The 22634-nt window shown below is 52.0% G+C and overlaps 1 protein-coding gene across 1 annotated transcript; it reads right to left on the minus strand.

Annotated features, from left to right (window-relative positions):
* Window positions 1–4981: 4981 nt before the first annotated feature.
* Window positions 4982–21126, minus strand: TRIB3 (tribbles pseudokinase 3). Its single transcript, XM_084854522.1, has 4 exons — window positions 20485–21126; window positions 15429–15713; window positions 11380–11672; window positions 4982–8378 (listed from the first exon to the last, which is right to left on the minus strand). Exons 1-4 carry the CDS (start codon window positions 20527–20529, stop codon window positions 7883–7885), a joined length of 1119 nt encoding a protein of 372 aa, XP_084710648.1. The 5' UTR covers window positions 20530–21126; the 3' UTR covers window positions 4982–7882.
* Between the last annotated feature and the right edge of the window lie 1508 nt (window positions 21127–22634).

Here is a 22634-nt window from a genome sequence, read left to right on the forward strand (position 1 = left end):
GGACGGGGCTTTCGCAGCAACCCAAGAGCCCCGCTGGATCGGGCCGGGGTCCGTCTCGCGCAGCACTGCACGGCCGGCTGCCCACGGGAAACCCGCAGGCAGGCCCGAGCGCAACAGGCCGCCGCCCGTGCCCCAGCACGGGCTGAGCATGGGCTCGCCGCCCCGGTGCTGGAGGTGGCACGGACCCGCCAGGACTAGTGGCCGCGGATCGGCTGCTCCTCCAGGAATGTGTCTAGCCCCGCTTTGAAGCCATCCATTCCGGTGGCCATCACCGCTTCTTGTGGTAGCGAATTCCGTGGTGCGACTGCGCTGCCTGGAGAAGCCCTCCCTCTTCTCTGCCCTGAATCTCCCACCGCTCCGCTTCGCGGGGGGCCCCTTCGGCTTCTGGTATTGTGAGGGTGGGAGGAAAATGCCTCCCTGTCCACATTCTCCGCACCATGCCTCATGTTGTGCACCTCTGTCATCTCTCCCCTTACTTTTTCCTAAGCGAAACAATCCCAGATGTTGCAACCTTCCCTCATATGGAAGATGCTCCAGTCCCTGGAGTGTTTTAGTTGCCCTTTTCCCATCTCTACAGCGAGGCCCATCCGGAGGGAAGCAGCGCTGACGCTTGTTTTCCTCTTGCCCTGTGAAAATCACCTTGGCTAAATGGACCCAGATGGGTGTATAGGACGGATTTCACTCTGGCAGGGCAGCAAAGTGGAAGAAAGGGCGTCGATTCTGTTATGTCTTCAGAACTGCGTGTTCCAGAATAGCACTTAAGCAAGCACAGAACTAGGCAGCTCGCACAGATTTCAACATTCTCAGAAACATCTTGCTTGCTTTTCTTTTTTCTTAAACGTGTTTCTATTCCTTAACGCACCTTTCCCTAGCTTGATGCCTTCCAGATGGGTTGGACTGCAACTCCCAGCATCCTCCAGCCAGCCACTAGTCCAGCTCATTAGTCCAACCCATCTGGAAGGCACCGGGTGCTGTAGACTTGGGGGTTCTATTAAAGGTCACCAAATTGTTGCTCATTTTAGTTTATATTTTTATCTACTGTGAGACAGGTGAGGATGTTGGGAGTTGTAGGCGACACAGGGCACTGGGCTGGGTGAGGGTGCCTTAAAGCTGCAACGACAGGCTTTCCCCGGGGATAAGTTCACTTACTGTGGTGCCCGGGGGCAGGTTTGGCGCCTTATGTAGGTAGCTCTTTGCCTCTTCCTGTAAAGAGCAGAAGCCAGATGGATGGCAGGAAGTCAGGACATATGCAGATAAGTAATTCAAAACCATTCAGCTTTTCTTCTTGCAGAATTTGAGAGAATTGTGTAAACTGGCATGGGGCTAGGCTCAGGCCAGGCTTCCTTACCCAGAGACACCCATAGAGAAATGCATGGAAATTCCACTGCATGACTTTCTAGTTCTGGGGCTCAGCCCTGGTTCAAACAAAAATCTGTGTCTGCCACCCCCTGCTTTCACATACAGTCAGGGCCAGAAATATTGGAACAAGGATAACTGTTTTGGCAGTTGGCCTCTGTACACCACCACATTGAAGTTGAAAGGAAACACACCCAGATGGGAGGGAAGTCAGGACTTTCAGCTGTAATTCAAGGGGTTTGGCAAAAGTGGGGCACTAACCATTCAGGAAGGACAGCCAGTGGCATATGCACACACCCATCGTTGGTGGCTCATAAGTAATGGAACAAACCAACATCATTTCAAACTTAAGGATCGCCTTTAATACCTGGATGAAAATCCTTTGCAGTCAATGACTGCCTGAAATCTTGAACCCATGGACATGGCCAAATGCTGAGTTTCCCCCCTCGAGATGATTTGCCAGGCCTTTACTGCAGCTGCCATCAGCTGCTGCTTGTTTGTGGGTCTTTCTGCCTTCAGTCTTGTCTTCAGTAAGTGAAAAGCATGCTCTGTTGGGTTGAGATCAGGTGACTGACTTGGCCGTTGAAGAACATCCCACTTCTTTGCCTTGAGAAACCCTTGGGTAGCTTTTGCTGTATGTTTTGGGTCATTATCCATCTGCAATATGAAGCGGCATCCTATCAGTTTGGCAGCATTAGGCTGAAGCTGAGCAGCAAGTGTAGCCCTATATGCTGCAGAATTCATCCTGCTGCTTTGATCAGCAGTCAGGTCATCAATAAACACCAGTGACCCGGTTCCATTGGCAGCCATACATGCCCACGCCATAACACTGCCCCCACCATGTTTGACAGATGATGTGGTATGCTTTGGATCATGAGCTGTTCCTTTCCTTTTCCATACTTTTCTCTCCCCATCATTCTGGTACAAGTTCATCTTGGTTTCATCAGTCCAAAGAACCTTATTCCAGAACTGGGCAGGTTTTTTTAGGTGTTTGCTGGCAAAGGCTAATCTGGCCTTTCTGTTCTTGAGCGTTACCAGTGGTTTGCACCTTGCTCTGAAGCCTCTGTATTTACATTCATAAAGCCGTCTCTATACTGTAGATGTTGACAATGACATGCCTACCTCCGCAAGAGCGTTCTTGACCTGGCTAGATGTTGTGAAAGGGTTCCTCTTCACCGTGAGCAGCATTCTGCGGTCATCCACTGTAGTTGTCTTCCATGGTCTTCCAGGCCTTTTGCTGTTGCTGAGCTTGCCAGTTAATTCCTTCTTTTTCAGGATGTTCCAAACTGTTGTGTTGGCCACTCCCAATGTTTTTGCTATCTCTCTGATGGGTTTGTTTCCTCAGCCTAATGATGGCCTCCTTCACTCACATGGACACCTCTTTGGACCTCATGTTGGGAGTTCCAGTGAACAGCTACCAAATGCAAATGTAACACTCAGAACCCCCTCCAGGCCTTTTATCTGCTTGATTGGTCATGGGGTACCCAGGAAACAGGCCACACCTGGCCATGCAGCTGCTTGTCAGCCATTCGTTCCATTACTTCTGAGCCACCAACGATGGGTGTGTGCGTATGCCACTGGCTGTACTTCCCAAATGGGTAGTGCCCCACTTTTGCCAAACCCCTGAATTACAGCTGAAAGTCCTGACTTCGTTCCCATCTGGGTGTGTTTCCTTTCAACTTCAATGTGGTGGTGTACAGAGGCCAGCTGCCAAAACAGTTATCCTTGTTCCAATATTTCTGGCCCTGACTGTATAAGCGCCTGGATGAGTCGTATAGGGAGGGAGATCCAAGGAAGCCTCTCCAAAGCTCTTCAAAATTCATGGGGTGTGAGATGCAGTATGAATACACCACTGTAGCAAATTCCTACCCTTTTTGCAAGGGCTGGGGGTGGGTCAACCGGTGGGGGTGGGAATCTCTCTGACCCAAGAGGAAAAAGCATTGAGGGAATTCTTCACTGGTTGAAGTGTTCGATATTGATTAGGGAGACCCAGGTTCAAATTCCTGCTTGAGCCACAGGGCAACCTTTGCCCAGTCACATCCCCTCCATCTATGCTACCTCATAGGGTTGTTGTGAGAAGAGGAGCAGCCCCACCTGTGTAACCCACCCTGGACTCCTTGGAGGAAGGATGGGAAATAAATGTAATAAATAACTAATCTCAGACTTGTAAACAGCAACTTAACTATGGCGAGTAGATTTTGCTTCCAGTTTTTGGAAATCAGAAGCTTTTGCTTATTTTCAAGCTGTTGATGGACCACATGTCACTTTAGTTAGTGTGTCCGTGCAGGTAGGTTTACTGGTCAATTTTAATAAGGCAGGGCTAGGTAACCTTATTCAGTTTCTGTTGTTTTCAATCTGTTACTGTATTTTAAATCTTTGCATTGCTGCTAGGTTTTATTTTGGTTTTACTTTTATTTTATACTGTAGTTTTAAACTTTTATACTGTATTTTATGTTATATTTTATGGTTTTAATAGTTGTGAACAACCCAGAGAGCTTCAGCTATTGGGCAATATAGAAATGTAATACATAAATAACCTCAGGCTTACGGGCTCCCAATATGGCCCTCCCGGAGTCCCTGGGACAAACGCCCCCTTTCCTCCAACCGCTGATTATCTGCCTATTGTTTGGTGGTTTCCTGGGTTTTTTATGGTGTTTTTTCCCATTCTGAAAGGTTGACATGCCTGTCTGAAGGCAAAGTCACTGGCAATAACAACGTTAAGCTAAAATATGCTGGTATATTTTTTGGGCCCACCCTTTTTGCCTTTGACCCCACCTATCACTGGAATGCAGCCCCCCAGAGTATCTGCGAAATTGAATTTAGACCTTGGGATGAAGAAGTTCCGCACCCATGAAGGAAGGCAAGGAGGGTTAGTACCAAAACATGGGGAGAGAGATGAGGCCATTGCTCAAGCAGTACACCTGCTTTGAATGTGGAAGGTCCCAAATTCAGTCCCTGGCATCTCCAGTTAAAAGGTGATAGGGAACACCCTTCTCTGCCCAAGTCCCTGGACAGCTGCAGCCAGTGAGGAGAGAGAATCCTGGGCTGGACTCAGCCCAAGAAAGGAACCCTCTGGTCCTTGAGGAAGATGCCCAGGGGGCATAGGTTGTTCAGATTCTCCCTTCCAAGTCAAAGGGGGAGCTGGAGATCTGACCCCCCTCCCCTGCCCCCTTGCAGCCAGCTCAGAAAGAACCACACTGGCTGCCCTCCGAGGTCAGGAAAGCGATCTTGGAGGAGGATGAAAGGATGCGTTGCAGTGGGCGGGGAGGGAAGTAGACTGGAGAGGCCAGGATCCAAGTTATCCTGAGCCTCTTCCAGCCTCCTTCCCTCCCACTCTGAAGCACCCTTGCTAGACAGGCTCAAAAGCCCATCTAGCAAAATCTGCAGGGTGGGAAGACGGGGAGGTGAGGATCCCCTCTGCCACTCCTCCCGCCCTTCACTGGATGATCGGACGCCTCTGAGTTTGGGGGCTTCTGATCACTGAAGGTGCAATCGATAGGACTGCACCCTGAGACAGCTTCCGACATTCCACCTGACAAAGGCTGTACAAGAATTTGGCGAACCCTGTCACAGAGAGGCAGGTGTTGCAAGTCACAAGATTCTCTCTTGCAATGATACTCGCAAGGCAAACCAATAGATCTTTTATTTTCCGAGAGACAGAAAAATAAGCAATCCACTCTGTAAAAAAAGAGAGAGCCGTGGCCTCTGATGGTAGTGTCACTGTTTGGTCAGGAAGGAAAAGGCACACGTATGCTACATACATAGCAATGAAATTGGGGCAGGGGGGAGCAGGGGACCGACTGGTGAGGAGGTGCTGCAGGGTCCGAGGGCTCGGACTGCTGGTGAGCCAGAGAGAACCATTAATGGGGCCGGGGGGGGGTCAGTTCGTTCTTTACACCCCCCGCCCTTTTCACATGGCAACTCAACTCTTGGATGTGTCAGCTGGATCTTGACTCCCCTCCCTCAATCCACCTTCTTGAAAGTTTGCTCTCACATGGCAGGAGCAGTACCGGAACCTGGGCTTTTGCCAGACCAGCTATCCTGCCACGACAAGAAGTCTGTTTGCGCCAGCTCCAACATGCTCCCACTGTGTAACCAAGAAGCAGCCCTAAGGCAGAGCGACCTGCCGTTTCTAACAGCTCAGCTCCCTCTCAAAGGATCCTGGGAATGGTAGTTTGGCAAAGGTGCTAGGAGCTCTGCTGGAGACTCCTAGCTCCCTCCTAGAATGGCAGGCAGTTCCCAGGGCATCGGGAATGGCCGCTCAACCCATTCCTGTCTGTAGTGCAGACATGCCCTAAGGGCCCCCCAGAGAGTCATACGACGCTGGCTTCTCCAGGGGAAAAGGCAGCACCAAATGCTTCCCCACAACTTGGAAGGGCTGAGCTGGCATTCAGTTGAGCGGGGAGGAGCAGATCTTAAGGCACCTTTCCGGGGGGGAGGCACACTGCCCTTCCAAACCCCGCCGTCGACCATACCCTGATCCAGCCACCCTGCCCAAATTTGGTGGCGTGGCAGCAGCGGCAAAGAAAAATAGCCTCCTTTTAAAAAGCCCGAAGGGATGGTTTGCCGCCAAACTTCAGCAGTGTGATGGCAGGAAAGAGACTATTTTCTTTAAAAGTCTCTAGACTATTTTCTTTCTTCTGCCACCACTGTCCAGCCACCAGATATTGGTAAATTTGGAGGGGGGGGCACAAAAAGGGCATGGGGGCTGCATGTGGCTCACAGGTTGCTCACCCCCGTATTATGGGCTGAAGGAGCTGGAAGGAGCCACATCTACAGCCCCACTGAATCCCAGAGAAAAGGGCGCCCATATTTTGGCTTGCCCAGGCGTGCGTGCCAGAGCCCTCTAGCAGGCGGGATGACCTCCAGCTCCCCCCCCCCCCGCTTTGGAGCTCAAGAAGAGCGCGGGGACCGTCCCTGCACTAGTGTAGTGACTCCTGTTCCCTTCCCAGCCGCACAGTGGGAGGAAGGGTGGGGCTTGTTTGGCTGTTTGGCCAAGGGATCAGGCGGGCCTCGGCCGTGCAAGCCAAACCGGAACAGAACTGGACTGGAGGACGGCAGCTGTGACATCGAGGTGCAAAGAATGCCTCAGCGAGCCACGCAGCAGCCAAGCCAGGAAGCCCTCACTAGCCTTTCCAGCACCAGGGCAACCGAGAATGGTGCGCGACCTCTCACGGGGGGTGCGGCATGAAGTCAGGAGCGCGGGGGAAGGGCAAGGCCCTGGCAACCACAAAGGTGGGCTTGGCTACCAAAGCCAGCCCCAAACTCTGGGCCCCTGATTTGGCCTCAAGGAACCCAGCGGACACATCTGACCCCAAAATGGCCATTGGCCTCTTCCTGTCCCACCTTCAGCAGCAAAGAACAGTCAAGGCAATACTGGGGAGGAAAACAATCCTGGTTTAGATCAATGAGGCTAGAGATGCGGTCTAACACGATGGGAGTTCTGGGGGGAAAGGACACATCATTCTGTCCCAGAAAAACGCCACAACGTGAGCCCCAGGCAAACAGGCCTGGCCACATTTCTCTTATCAGTCGGCCACGGAGGTGTGGGAGGCTTAGGGGAGACACAACGGGGGGTGCCCAAAGCTGGGAGCCATCAGTAGCTTCCCCCCAGCCCCAAAACACGTCAAGTAGTGAGTTAAATTCAAGTAGAAAAACAGGCAGGGCCCACGAGCCCGTCCCAAGAGGAGTCTTCTTTTAAGGCAGGCCTGGAATCAGAGGCACTACGATGAGGACGAGGATGGGGAGGGGGTAGTAGGAGACGGATTATGCCCCAAAGAGGAGCGGGTTTAAGGCCACATGTTACCTAGACGTTGTCACAACAGGAAGGGGGAGGAAAGCACCCCCTAGTCACCCAACCGAGTCTCTTCCCTCCAAGGCCGCCCTCCGTCCCAACACACAATGCGCTGGGGCAAAGAAACACGTTCTCCTGTCAACAGCAGGTCACTGGAGTCGGGCACCGGCAGGACAGCCTCTTTACAGCCACTTGACCAAAAACCCCATTGAGAGCCCTTCGCTTTGACCGAGACGGCGGATCGCAAAACCCAGTCCTTGGACTTGGAGAGGGGGGCGCGCAGTCTGGCCTTCGTAACCAAGACCTCTTTCTCCAGGAACCCCGGGTGGGTCCCCGGTGCGCTTTCCCAGGCTTCCATGGCGGGCCAGCAGCATCGAGCCCGGATCGCTCGCTTTGGAGACGAGCAGGGGCGAAGCACGCAAAGCACCCCCTCCTTAACGCAGGAGATGCAGCTGTCAGTTGTAGCATGCAGAACCGCCTCTTCTGCACGTACGCCTCGAGCGCACCGCAGCGGGCACGCCGGTGCACGGGGGCGTCGGCTCCCTCCTTCCCTGGTCCAGATGCAAAAGCCCCGTCTTCGCCGTTCGCTGGCCAGGGTGGCTCCAGGCAGCTCAAAGGTGCCCTGTGGGCTAGTCGTAGCCGTGGGATCAGAGACGGGAGGGGGCTGCCTTCCGCTGTGTGACACGGGCTGGGCTACGACAGAGGTCACCCCTTTGCTTCCTCCTTGCCGGCTCAGCTGTACAGGCCTTCCTCCTCCTCTGGCTCCTTCACGACCTTCCTTACGCTCCCCACTTCCGGCACCACCTGCTCCAGTCCCTGCTCCCCAGAGGGGCTGCCCCTGGAGCCCTCAGGGGCACTTCCGGCAGCCAGCCACGGGTGCAACAGGATCCCGCTGGCTGTCAGCCTCTCGGCCGGGTCTTTTCGCAGGAGGCAGCGGATGAGGCAGCGGGACGTAGGCGAGAGGCCCTCGGGGACCACAAAGCGCCCGCGGCGGATCTTGCCAAAGAGTGAGGCGGGCGTGGTGTCTTGGAAAGGGTAGCACCCCACGAGCAGGGTGTAGAGGGCCACGCCCAGGCTCCAGATGTCAGCCGCCTTCCCAGAGTAAGAGGCCTTGGAGGTGAGGATCTCGGGCCCCACGTAGGCGGGGCAGCCGTGCTTGTCCTCCAAGGAGTCGTCGGGACCGTCCAGTACCCAGGAGTCCTCCAAATTCTCCAGCAGCAATTTGGATCTGTGCACAAGAAGGGGGAAAGTTAAGAGCCAGCAATCAGCTGCTGAAGGCAGAGTCTGGTGGTGAAGAAGCAGCAGTTGGGAATGAAGGCGTAACTGTACTGTGCAACCAGAAAACCTGAATTCTGCAACTGGGACGTATTAAGCTCATTTCTGAACAGATCTGCATTTTGGTTGCATCCCCGGTGAAAGTCTGGATTTTTTACTCTTTGCCACCCCCCAAACAGTCTAGCATTTTAGGAGGAAAATGTGTGCAAACTGATTGAGCCAGTAACTTCAGCTATTGGGCTGAATGTGAGAGCGTCAACTATTGGTGGTATAGAAATGAAATAAATAAAAATAAATAACTCTGGCACAAACATTTTTTTTTTTAAATGGATAATTACTCTTGAAGAATCCATCTGCAATACCTAGCCACCTCAGCACAGCACCCTTAGTCGCCAGCACAGTTCAGAATCCCTCTCTCGCCATACATGCTTCAAAGGGATGGCGAGAACGGCCGTCCCCCCACCCCTCCAATTGCTCAGGGAGCTGAACCACAGAATCAGCAAGATCACGTGGTATGGACCACGCTTTGTGGGACTGTACCACTACATGTGGCAGGTGGGGGAAATCACATGTCTGAATGCTCCCCGTGTGTGTGTGTGTGTGATTTATGATTGAAAGATACAGTAAGGTAATCCCTCTCCCCCCAATATAGTCAGTGATAAAAGATATATATTAATAAGTCCCCTTTCCCATGGTTCATTAAAACAATGCATGATAAAAAGAACAAAATATCAATTAACCAGGGGTAGCTGACAATACTAGCAGCCAGGGCAATGCCTGGGCAAAGAAGTGTGTCTGCAGTTGTCAGTGCAAGCACTTCACACCAGGAGCCCGCCTGATCTCAGGGGGCAGATCATTCCACTTGGGGGGTGCCACAGTGGGGAAGGCCCTGGTCCACACCGTGGCATGGTCAGGCCACGCTATGGTGAGCCATCCCTCCCCCTCAGAGAGTAGAAACAGGGCAGCCTAGTTGGGAGCGGTTGGTCTCTCAGATCGCCTGGTCCTGAGCTGTTTAGGACTTTATAAACCAGCAACAAGACCTTGGACACACTTTGGGAGCTAACTGGTATTCGGCACCTTCAAAGCTTTCCAAGGCGTTCCGCCCCACTTTTCTCCAGCCCCCTCGCCCCACTTGTATTCCTGCTCATGCCCTTCACTCCACCTCTGACAGCCATCCAAAGATTTCCCGGTCCCTCCCATCAGCCTTCCCCAACCTGGTACCCTCCATAAGTTTTGGACCACAACTCTCAGCATCCCTGGCCACTGCTCATGCGGGCTGGGACGACAGGTGTCTGTCGCAGCAGCGCATCTGCTTCTTCTTTTGCCTGGACAGAGTTCCACGGCATGTACAAGTTGCTTTGCATCTGCGTGCTGAGCTGTGAGCTGTTCCCCGAACTCCAGGAATGTTTTGCACATTTGGGGGCAAATGTTTTGCACATTTGGGGGAAGGTTCTGCAATTTGCGCAGGTTTCTGAGCAATTTAGGCAAATTATGGCCAAATTTGCAGAAATCACAGCAGAATGTGCACAAATTTTGCAAATTCACCCATATTTTGTGCAAATTCCACTAGAATTTGCACAAATTGCTCAGAAATTTGTGCAAATTGCAGAACCCCACCCCACCCCCCTGCACAAAATTCCCAGAAAATCCATGAACTGGCCCAACTCACTGCAGACCTAATCGGGTGCTGCAGGAGGAACTGAAATGAAGTCCAGGGGCCTAGCCTAGGTAAAGCTGTCAAGCTCCACCCTGCAAATGGATTTCTCCGACATCCCTAGCTGGGGCTGATGGAAGTTGAAGTCCAAAGCATCTGGAGAGCTCCAGGCTGGGGAAGGCTGCCTTAAATGGCTCCACCAAAGGGGCACTGAGTGTAAGGGGGGAGACACAGCGCCCCGCCCTCTTCCTCCCCTCTCCCTGGCACCTGCTCTTATGCTGAAACTGATCATAGAATCATAGAATAGTAGGGTTGGAAGGCGCCTACAAGGCCATCGAGTCCAACCCCCTGCTCAATGCAGGAATCCAAGTCAGAGCATCCCTGACAGATGGCTGTCCAGCCTCGTCTTGAAGGCCTCCAGTGTGGGAGAGCTTTGTAAGATTGTAAACTCCTTGGGGCAAGGACCTGCCTTGTTCTGCTTATTCTACCAGTGATGCTGGGCAGAATTTTTTCCCAGTGCTTTACTTTTCCATGGAAATTTTTCAATTTCCTAAGTACATTATTAAAAATGAACAGACACCAATTGCAAATACAATATTAGGCAAGCATGGCAATTTCAAAGTTGTAATTAATGTTTTTCAGGTGATTCAGTATTCCAGTAAAACCTCTATGTAATCTAACATTTAAATCACATTATAGGTGCTTTAACATTTTTCCTCAAATGTTTCAGGTCAAATACCGATGGTGTACTGAGACAAGAAATTAACATGGGGTGCATATTTAGCTCTGTTTAGTAAATGCATGTAAAATAAACATGCTTAACTAGATGCTCCCTAGGGTGGAGATGGGCCTCTCATGGCCTTCCAGATGCTTTGGCCTACAGCTCCCATGATCCCTCACCATTCACTGTGCTGGCAAGGGCTGATGGAAGTTGTAAGCCAAAACAACTGGAAGGGCAGGATTTGCTCACCCCAGCTCTGGGGCATTAGAAAACTTTCCAATGCAAACCGAAAAACGTTCTGATATAACCTGGAAATTTTCCAATGCAAATTACCCTATGTAAATTGCCCTCATTTGCATGGGAACTTTTCCGCCAATGTAACATTTTCTGGAAAACCCACATCACCGTATGCCACTCTGTGAAGCATCATGTGTAATCCCTAGTGCTATATAAACAACGACAGAGGGCCACAGGATTCTGCCGCTGATGCAGCTGGGCCTTGCAGGTACAAATGGGGAGAGTCGATGTGTATCAAGGGGCAAGTGGGCGGGGGGGCCCTTCACCTTCTCAGCCCCTCACCTGTCTCTGTCGGCAAAGACGAACTTCCTCAGCTTGAGGTCCCGGAGGACAATGCCGTGCTGGTGGCAGTGGGCGACCGCTGCTGCCATCTGCCGGAAGAGCGCGGCAGCCTCGAGCTCAGGCAGGCGCTTACGCCGGCGCACGTAGTTGTGCATGTCGCCCTGTCCAGGCTGGAAAAAGAGGTACACGTTCTGGTCCCCGACGATCACCTCAGTCACACAGGCAATGTTCGGATGGGAAGGGAGGACGCCGTACGGTGCCATCACCTCTGGGTAACTCTTGGCTGGATAAACCTAGAAAAGGATCCAATTAAGAAGAAGAAAAACATGAGCAAAGGTAGCCCTGAAACACTATGCCAAAAGCCACTTTGCGGAAGTCTCTCGGGCCCACAGCTCATGGGGTGGTCAACCTGGATCTGGGCTGTACCACTCCGGACTGCGTGCGGGGGGGGGGGGGGGTCACATGGTTGCGGGTAGACAACTAGCACGCAGGAAAAAGGCTCCAGCCAAGCCATCTTCCTGACCTCTCATTTTCTATTGCATGCATTTACTTTACATAAAGAAGTATTCCATCCTGTGGGGCCCCACCTCCAGTCTGAAGTAGTACATTCCGGACAAAGGCTGGGCACCTAAATAATAACATGGCCTGAATCAAATGCCAAGCGGAAGGGTTGCAGAACCCTGGAGAATTACTGGAAAAGCACCCACTGAGGATGCGTTAACTGGTTAAGACCCACACCCACGAGACCAGGTCAGAAAACAGTGGCTGAAAGCGCAACCCTCGGCACGTTTAGGCAGGAAGAGGTCTTACGGTTCCCAGCATTCCCCGGCCAGCTCACTGTCAAGGGTGGTTAGAGAAACAAGTGACGTGACTTCTCCACGTTGTGCATGGCCTCCTCCTGACAACAGCCAATGGGATGATGTGGAGATGGGGAAAGGCATGATGTGGTGTGGTCACGTCATACATTTCCCTGACTAGACACTACAATTAAAGGATGGGAAATCCAAGTTCCATAAGAACATGAGAAGAGCCCTGCTGGATCAGACCAAGGTCCATCTAGTCCAGCATTCCGTTCACACAGTGGCCAACCAGCTGCCCACAAACAGTGGCCACCACTATATCTTATGGTAGTGAATTCCAGAGTTTAACTATGCACTGTGTGAATAAAAAGTACTAAAAGAATTTTACAAAACAGAAAGCCCCTTTTCTCTGTCCCGAATCTCCCACCAATCAGTTTCATGGGATGACCCCTTTGGGTTTTAGTATTATGAGGGAGGGAGAAAAATGCCTCCCTACCCACTTTCTCCACACCATGCACAATTTTGTACACTTCTATCATGTCTCCCCTCAATCGCCTTTTTTCTGACCTAAACAATCCCTGTAAACAGTTTCTTGTCACTTCTAATTTGAACCTGGTTGTCTCTCTTTTGAATATTTCTAAATTTGTCCTGCAATACATTGGAAGCATTGACATAACAGAGCTTGTGTGTGTGTTTACTAATTCTTGTAATTGCCCTTGCATGGGGCAAAAATCCAGATGCTGTCAGGGTAGAAATGCATCTGCTAAAAATCCATCTCTCATGGCTGTATCTCTATTTTGCTCTGCATTTGCAGATTTGCAATGGGAGAATGACAAGGATGTCCTCTTTGTGTGGACATCTTCTTGTGAAAACTGAAGTGTGGGGGCGCTTGTTGGCACCATACATAATGTAGGCTCGCCTCCTACGTATTCTTGAACTGATGCTTTATTCAAGAACTGCCCTTCCCTTGCAAATCATAATCTTTAAGAATGTCACCTGTCCAAACCACACCCTTGTGTTATGTAATTTAGCAAGAGCCTCTCTCCAAGATGGGGAGAAATTGCTAATATGTAGATCTCCATTTTTACAAATGCTATACTGAGAAATCAAACAGGCCCTCTCAAAAAGCTACATCCTTGAAACCACACAGGACTTGATATTTTGGTTTTGTCCACTTATTGCATGGGGAGGAAATAAACAGTCTCTAAGTGTGCAATCCTATGCATGTTTACTCAGCAGTAGGCCTCATTCTGCTCAAGGGGGCTTACTCCCACATATTAATTTGGGCTGCATTAATAGAAGCATAGCTTCCAAATCCCGGGAAGTACTAGTTCCCCTCTACTCAGCACTGGTTAGGCCTCATCTGGAGTCCTGTGTCCAGTTCTGGGCACCACATTTTAAGAAGGATGCAGACAAGCTGGAGAGGGTTCAGAGGAGGGCAACAAGGATGATCAGGGGACTGGAAACAAAGCCCTATGAGGAGAGACTGAAAGAACTGGGCATGTTTAGCCTTGAGAAGAGAAGACGGAGGGGAGATAGGATAGCGCTCTTCAAGTACTTGAAAGGCTGTCACAGAGAGGAAGGCCAGGATCTCTTCTCAATCATCCCAGTGTGCAAGACACAGAAGAATGGGCTCAAGATACAGGAAGCCAAATTCCGGCTGAACATCAGGAAAAATGTCCTGACTGTTAGAGCAATACGACAGTGGAACCCATTCCCTAGGGAGGTGGTGGGCTCTCCCACACTGGAGGCATTCAAGACGAGGCTGGACAGCCACCTGTCAGGGATGCTCTGACTTGGATTCCTGCATTGAGCAGGGGGTTGGACTCGATGGTCTTATAGGCCCCTTCCAACCCTACTATTCTATGAGTCTATGATTCCAATCAGAGCTTGCACAGAAACTCAAGTTCCTCCAGGAGGACATAATTCTTAACTCTTCCACATCAAAAAAAAAGCACACTTCTTTGGGTTCAAAACCGAAGGGTGCCTCCCATTGCCATTCAAGGGTGGGGATGGGGAGTGCCTTTGGGAAATGGTGTTGGCGATGGCTTAAAGGGAGCATGAAACGCCATGTGCAGCCAGCAGGTGTCAGCACTGTATTGCAGCTGGGGGCCGGGGGAGGATGGCGTCATCTGAGGATCAGGAAGAGTCCTGTGGCACCTTAAGGATGAATGGCTTTATGATGGCATAAGCTTTTGTTGACTCTGATGAAGCGGACTGTAGTCCACAGCGAGTTTATGCCACCATAAAGTTGTTAGCCCTTAAGGAGCCACAAGGCTCTTTGTTGTTTTTACTGCAACAGAGTAAGGCGGCGAAATCATTATTTATTTACTTATTTACAATATTTGTATACTGCTCCATATCTAGAACAGCTTTCGAAGCAGTGAAAACAAGAGATAAAACAACAAAAGGGTAAAAAGATGAAAAGACCAGATTCAAATCATGCTTTTCAAAAAACAGAATGCCAATAGAAGCCATGACTGGTCAGTTAAGGAATGCCTCCTGGAACAGTGCTGTTTTCAGGAGGCACCGGAAACAGCACAGTGGTAGTGCCTGCCTGACCTCCAAAGGCAGGGAGTTCCACAGGAAGGGGCCCACCACACTGAAGGCTCTTCTCCTGCTGGACTCCAGTGGGGCCATAGGTCCATGTGGAACCACCAGGAGCAAGCCCTCCAATGACCTCAGTGACTGGGCAGGTTGGTAAGGGAGAAGGCGCTCTCTCAGGTATCCTGGTCCCAAGTTGTTCCCAAAACCCTACACCTGGCCTGGTAGCAAATAGGCAGCCAGTGCAGTTCCCTCAGCAGAGGAGTTACACGCTGAAAAGGGCAGCTCCCAACGACAGCTGAGCTGCTGCGTTCTGCACTAGCCCCAGTTTCTGGATCAGCCTTCAGGGCAGCCCCACGCAGAGCGCATGGCAGTAATCCAGTCTTGAGGTTACTCGTGCCTGTACCGCTGTGGCCAAGCTATCCCTGTCCAGGAGAGGCAGCAGCTGGCAAACTAATGGAAAGCAGCTTCAGAGAATTAGATTGGAAAACAAAGGGATAGGAAAAATTATCTTATTACCTGTTCCACAACTCTGAATTTCTTTATTGAGAACTGCACTGTGGACTGAAGAGACATTCTGGTCCAACGGTAATAGCCTTGACCCAAAGACACACAACCCTTATTTTTAAAAATGCATCCTAAAATACAGCCTCTATTACTGGGAAACAGGTCAGGGAAGCCACAGTTTTCTCCAGGGGCGCCTACCTTGCAGGTGTATTCCGCCTCGGTGTGCCTGTTCACAGCCCTGTAGCAGCGGCCCCCTTCAGTGGGCTCCAGGAGGATGTAGGGGCCAATCTGGGAGACCCTCGAACCCTGGCCCGAGGGAGGTGGGGAGTGAGCTAGGGGCTGGAGGCAGGGCATCAGTCCTGGGAACAGGCCAAGACGTGGTCGCTTAGCCTCTGGGATGTTGGCCTCGGATGCATCGTCAAAGTCCAGCCGCTTCTTCCGCAGGGCGGCCACCACAGGACTCTCCAGAGCAAGCACACTCATCTATGGAAAGAAATGAGAGCAAAGGTTGGAGTCCAAATGGAGGCAGAAGTAAAGGGGCACCGCCAGGTGCCTCAAGGAGGTTCACGCGGGGAGCAAGACAGCAATATCCCGTTCCTAGCCCTGGTGCTAGTCCTCAGGGTCTGGTAATCAGTGATATGCCATCTCTACAAACTGGGGATGCAAGCATGGAAAATTGCAGGTGTCTTCACTTCTCTCTTCTGGTTATCTCAAGGTTCATACATTGAATCATAAAGTCATAAGGTATCTTAGAGGTCATCTAGTCCAACTCCCTGCCAATGCAGGCTATCTGTTGCTACAGGACCTTTGGTAGGTGGCCATCTAGCCTCTGCTTGAAAATCTCAAAAATGTACCCTTCCTTATTTTAATTAGCTAATTTTAATTAGTTAATTATTTACAGACCAGTGGAGGCTGGGAGATCCGATGTCAGTGGGGCGGTGAATCTGCTCCAGGTTTCAGTCAGAACGTCAGAACTCTAAAGCAGCTCTCCATTCTGCGAAGCAGAGCTCTGCTGGTTCTGACTGAATCCTGGAGCGGATTTACTGCCCCACTGACATCAGAGTCACCAGCCTCCACTGGTGGCTTCCCTGACCTGTTACAAACTACACAAAAGATGTCCAAGAAGGTGGCATGCAAGAGAATACATTGAATACCACAAGCCCTTAAAACTCACACAGAGAACAATGCCATGCAATCAAATGCACAACATCCATGCAAAACTGCCATAGCAACTAAAGAGCGACAGAAGCAACACAGAAGTGATACGTTGTCACCATCTCCTCCTGCAAGGTAAGGGTTCTCCTGGGGTGGGGTGTTAGCCTCTACCATGGAAAATAACCTGCTCCGAGTCCCCACCCCATGAACCTCCATAAAAGGGGGGACCGGGGGAAGAGAATCACCCAGCATAAGATCCTCCAGACACCCTGGACCCAACAGGTTTCTGCCCTTTCCTTTGCGGAGCCAATGAGAAAGTGCCCTGCTCTTCACCATCTCGTGCGCCTGAATCCTCAGGGTCTCCGTTCAATGGAGCATCCAAGCATGCAGCCAGGCACATGCTTCTGCTAGGCACAGTGAGGGGCCAAGACTCCCCAGATGCAGAATTTTCCCATGAGTACCAGAATGCTGTGCTTCAGGATTGTGGAATACACACACAGCCCTGTCTATGTTCTTGAGCCATCACAGTCCCCCAGGGCAGACTTCCCCAACCTTGCACCCTCCACATGCGTTGGGCTGCAAGCCCCATAATCCCCCAGCCAGCATAATCCCCAGCCAGCAGTGTTGGGCTACAACTCCCATAACCCCCACTCAGCATAGCTTTCTCAGGTGGAGGAGGCTGCCCCACGGCAGTGAGTTCCACAGGCTACTCATGCCTTGTGTGAAGCAACGGATGCCGTGCTGGATGCCATCCACCCAGTGGTTCACCTACAACTCGCAGTGGGAACTTTGCAGGCAGCCAAGACAGCGATGCCCTCGCCCCCTGCCCCAGCTCCCACCCCATTTACTCCCAGTAGTCTCCAGGATGGAGCCTGAACTGGGAGCTGCCGTTTCTGCCTCTCGTGGCTGCTGCGCATGTTACAGAAGAGCCATGGCGTGAACGACGGTGCGCCTGCTCTGTGTGTGCGATGAGGCATGGGTCCAGAAAGGGCTCGTCCCTCAGGAGAGTGAGTGTCAAAGGCCTGAATCACCCACTGTGTGACAGCGAGGCGGACGGCCTCAGAGCAGTTAACAGAGAGATCTCTGTCTAGGTCCCTGGACTGTTGACCTGGGAGCTCGAGAGAATAAGGGGGGTGTTTAGGCCTTCTCCAACCTGACGCCCCTGACCTCATCACTATGGTGGCTGGCGGGGGGGGGGCTTCTGGGAGTTGTAGTCCAACACATCTGGCAGGCCCCCAGTAGGGGAAGGCTGCTTGCTCTAAGGCCAGTGGTGCAGTTCTCAGCAAGTGGGCAAAATGCCCCCCCATCCCATCAAATGGAGGAGACGATGGTGCTGCAGGGGCTGCCCTTTCCCCGACCACAAGCAAACAGGCATTGCCATGAAATGCCAAGCTAACCAGTTGGCCAGGCTGAAAACAACTGGAAGCCCAGGCATGGAGCTCCTTCCAACCCTATGATTCTATGAATCCCTCTACTCCAAAGGCCCCCAGAGACCCCCAGCCTCAGCCATCCAGAGCGAGGCCAAAGGCTTGCAGTGCGGGCCAAAATCCAGGGCAGGAGCCTCTAGTTATCGCTTTCTTGCACTTGCCATCACCAGCAAGCATAAGAAGTGGATGATGCAAGCAGCAAGCAAGCCTGCTGCCGGAGACCTCCTCCCCATGCTGAGCCAGGTGGCCAGGAGCCAGGTTGCCTCCAGGTCGTTATCCCTGCATTCCCAATCCTGGATTTCTGGGGAACAGCTGTGGCTATTCAATGAGACAGGAAAAATACTCTGTGCATGCTTAAGTCCCTCTCTTTATTACTAACTCAGATTTGTATTACTAATTTGTCTCTCTCTCTCTCTCTCTCTCTCACTCTCACACAACCGTACACACACAGAATTCTGGGCTCAAGCATCCTGCATACAACCTCACCCTAAGTCCTGGCTATGAAAGGGGAGAATGAGGTCATGGGCAATCCAGATTTTGCTCTAAATCTCTGGAACTCACTTCTCAAAATTTATCCCCAGTTACTAAAGACAACCTTGATCTAAATCTACTTTTAATAATAATAGTAATAAAAACCTAGCATTTATGTAGTACCTTATTTATTGACTTATTTGATTTGTACCCCTTATTTGGTGTAGTTTTTGCTGCACCAAGTTTTAATTCTGTCCCCCATTGCTGGTGCTCAGTCCCTGATGTCTGAGCCACATTTGCATACAGTTATGTACTAGGGTTGGTACTAAAGACAATCATGGTACCTGTGAACGTGGGGTAGGGGGGTGTCTTTCCTCAGCTCCTTTTCCTAGTGGCAGATGTGATAGTTCTTACAAAGACACCCTCCCATCCATCCCCCAGCCCAATTCCACACCATCCCAAAGCTCTGCACAAGCTGTCCCTCAAGGCTGATTTAGATGCTACAGTCCCCATAAGGAGGTTGTGAAAAGCAATCCGTGTGTGGGCTCCACATGGTGGGCATCACACTGAAAAAAGGCTTACAAATAGCCACTTGCTTGTAGCATCTGTAGCAAGTTCAGAATCGCCCCCAGGAAACCAGAGAGAGAGAGAAAAAAACTGCTGTCTAACTCACAAACAATTGCACAAGAGTTTCTCTTTTCCTTTCAGACTCTCCGCAGGCCATAAATGACTAACACAGGTATGCTAGGAAAGAGGTTTCCTTGGCCTACAACTTTGGGAGACTCAATTTCCGCTCTTACACCTCTGCTACATTATGCACTGAAAACCTGGGCAGCTCTCGGCTGTCGCGCCGTTCTCACCCTCATAGTCGCCAAGCGCACCATCACTGGGTGACAAGTAGCACATGCGAAGCAACCGTCCCAGGCTGCTCTCCCAGGCAGAACTTCTGTATCACCTCACCTCAGGCCCAGCCGCAATTGTTTTCAGTGGAGGAAGGTTACACGTTCATGGGCAGTCATTTGGTGGTGCCATATTGAGTGACAGATGTGCCTGCAGCTCATCAGCCCTTAGATGGCTTCTGTTCCTCATTCGTCAAATCAGGAGTCTGAGAGATATACCACAGCTCAGGCATCCCAAACCCAGCACCTTCCAGGCATGCTGGACTACAACTCCCTACATCCCCAGCCAGGGATGATGGGAGTTGTAGTCCAGCCCATCTGGAGGGTGCCGGGTCTGGGAAGGCTGTTTTAGCATATGTCAGGGATCCAGAAACGAGGAATGGGGAAGCGGATGAGTTTTGCTATGGTTCATTAAGGGTGGCAGAGGGGGAGATGGACAGGCAGGTGTGAGCAGTGTAGAAATGTCCACCTCACCACCGAGTAAACTCAGCCAGACCCCCAACATCTGGGCAGGAGGGAGCTCCCCAGGGATTTCCTAGGAGCATGCATAAATGCAAAAGGATCCATGACATCTCGTTCCCTTTTTGGAAATTAGGCCCAGCTCCAAAGAATGAAATGAGCCCTCCTCACCCACCCCAGAGAGCATAGTGCCTCATTTCTAATAGGTGTGGGGGCGCCAACCTGCCCAGAACTCCTGCTTTCTTCCGAGCAGCTTTTATCTCTTATTTTAATTAATTAATTAATTAATTGACTGCATTTCTATTCCGCCCAATAGCCAAAGGTCTCTCTCTGGGCGGTTCACAAAAGTCGCAACCCTAAAATAAGGCACGATCGAACACAGTACTAAACCTCTTGACGTTTAAAAACAGAATGAAACCAAAATAAAAAATAGAGTAGCACACTATTTCCGCGTGTGTGTGAGTGTGTGTGTGACTGTTGGAGGGTTGCTGGGCGCTATGGGAAAGAATTGTGAAGGGCGAGAGTGCCTCTGAGCATGGGCAGGGGGAAAGAGTCTCAGTCTGCGGCTGCAGCAAAGTCAGCGGGAGACAACAGTCTTGCAGCACCTCCGAGTGTTCTGCGGCCTCAGGTCTTGCGCGGTTCCGGGGCCGCGAGAAGACGCGGGGCGGGGGGAGTATTAAAGGAAGGGTTCACTGTTGCTTCCAGGTGCTAAACGCAGGTTCGAGGATCACCGCCTCCTCGAGCGCCACGCAGCGCCTGCCCAAAACGCCTCCACCCCCCGAGGTCGCCGCGGCGCCCCCCGCGCCCCCTCCATCCTTCCCAGCCGCAACCTGCCTTCGGTACCTTTGGCGAGGGCGCCCGGCGGCGTTCTCCGCAATGGCTGTACATGTGCCCGGGGTGTGGGGCGGGGGGCTCTTCTTTTTCCTTCTCTCCCCCCAACTCGGGAGCGCCTTTTTCCTGGGAATTCCTGGTGGCTGCTGGACCCCGGATCCCAGGTCGGGCGCGGGGGGGCAATTCTTGGGGGGGCTCAATCCCAGGAATGGATCCCACCGGCGAGGGTGGGGGGCGCAGCTGCCGCCGCGGAGGTCTCGGCACCAGCGCCGCCCCGTGCTGCGCGCCCGGAGGAAGAGCCGAGGCGGCGGCGGGGTCCTCCGGCCAAGCAGCAGCACCCCCGCGGCGGAGCGCCCGGCTTTGTCTGAGCGGCGGCGCGGCCGGGCGACGAGGCGCCTCCTGCCCGCGCCGTCGGGGGATGATGTAACTCCGGCGGCGGCGGCGGCGCCCCCTCCTCGCGGGCAGCGCCGCCCTCCGCGGCTGTCGCTCCGCCTCACGGCGCCCGGGCGGCTGATGCGGCAGCGAGCGCGGATTGCGCCAGGCGCCCGCCCGGCTCGGCTCCTCCCCGGCCGCGGTGACACGCGCCGCGCCGCCGCTGCGATCTCGCGCCCCCGCGCGCCGCCGCCGCCGCCCCCCCGCCCCGATTGCAGCCGGATTGCGCCAGGAAGTGGGTCAACCCCCCGCCCAGTCCACCAGCGCCAGAGGCGGAGGCTCCTGGAAAGAGAGGTGCCGGGGCTCCGCGCCCTGCTCAGCCCCGCAATTCGTTTCTTGGGGCGGGACAAATCCCTACACGTCTGGGAAGCGATGAAGATAATGAAAGGTGGAGAAGGGGGGAGCGGCAGGCAGGCCTGAGCCCCAGCACCTCTTGGAATGTGAATCACAAAGGTGTGGGTTTGCTGGTTGGGGAGCGGAGCAGGTGAAGGAAAGGTGCTCTGCGCATGTGCAGAGGCTAGTCCAGCCCTTCCCAGTCCCCCGTGCTCTTGTGACGCTTTGAATATTCATGTAGATAAATGTACATTCTTGAGTTGTATTGTCCATATAGGTTTATAGCCCCTGAAGGCCCAGAAATATACACCACAGGGCTGAAATGCACTGGCTTACTTTGAAGAATAAAACTTTATCTTCATCCTGAGACTTGTTCTCTCTTTTCTGTGGGGTTATTTTGGATGTTCTCCACTTTTCCTGACTCTGGCACCTTAAAGATAAGAACATACAAAGAGCCCTGCAGGATCAGACCAAAGGTCCATCTAGTCCAGCATTCTGCTCACACAGTGGCCAACCAGCTGTCAATGGGAAGCCCACAAGTAGGACAGGAGTGCAACAGCACCCTCCCACCCATGTTCCCCAGCACCTGCTGTACATAGGCTCACTGCCTCTGATACTTGGAAGTAGCATATAGCCATCAGGACTAGCAGCCATCGATAGCCTCCTCCTCCAGGAATTTGTCTCACCCCCTTTTAAAGCCACCCAAATTGGTGGCCATCACTACGTCTTGTGGTAGTGAATTCCACAGTTTGACTCTGTACTGTGTGAAGATGCCCTTCCTTTTATCTGCCCTGAATCTCCCACCAATCCACTTCATGGGATGACCCACTGGGTCCTAGTATTATGAGAGAGGGAGAAAAATGCTTCCCTATCCACATTATTCACACCATGCATCATTTTGTACACCTCTGTCATGTCTCCCCTTATGCTCCCTTTTTCCAAGCTAAACAATCCCAGCTGTTGTAACCTTCTCTCATAGGGGAGATGCTCCAGCCCCTTGATAATTTCAGTTGCCCTTTTCTGCACTTTTTCCAGCTCTACAATGTCTTTTTTTAGGTGTGGTGACCAGAACTGCACACAGTATTCTAAGTGTGGTCACACCATAGATTTGTATAAGGGGACTATGATCAGTTTTAGTCTCAGTTCCTTTCTAATTACACCTAATGTGGAATTTGCCGTTTTTACAGCAGCCGCACACTGGGTTGACGTCTTTATCGAGCTGTCCACCACAACCCCAAGATCTCTTTCTTGGTTGGTCAGTGCTAGCTCCGATCCCATCAGGTTATCCGTGAAGTTGGGATTTTTTGCCCCAATGTGCATCAATTTACACTTGCTTACATTGAACTGCATTTGCCATTTAGATGCCTATTCTCCCAGTTTGGAGAGATCCTTTTGGA

This window comes from Heloderma suspectum, chromosome 4 (genome assembly GCF_057233095.1).
Source record: "Heloderma suspectum isolate Gila_16-S chromosome 4, 16-S_ref, whole genome shotgun sequence".
In the NCBI taxonomy this organism is placed as follows: Eukaryota; Metazoa; Chordata; class Lepidosauria; order Squamata; family Helodermatidae; genus Heloderma; species Heloderma suspectum.

Coding starts and splice junctions, on each gene's coding strand:
- TRIB3 (XM_084854522.1), bottom strand. CDS start 20,529: ATGTACAGCCATTGCGGAGAACGCCGCCGGGCGCCCTCGCCAAAG. Junction 11,673..15,428: donor AGGCGGAATACACCTGCAAG/GTAGGCGCCCCT, acceptor ATCCTTTTCTAG/GTTTATCCAGCCAAGAGTTA. Junction 8,379..11,379: donor GTCTTTGCCGACAGAGACAG/GTGAGGGGCTGA, acceptor TCTTGTGCACAG/ATCCAAATTGCTGCTGGAGA.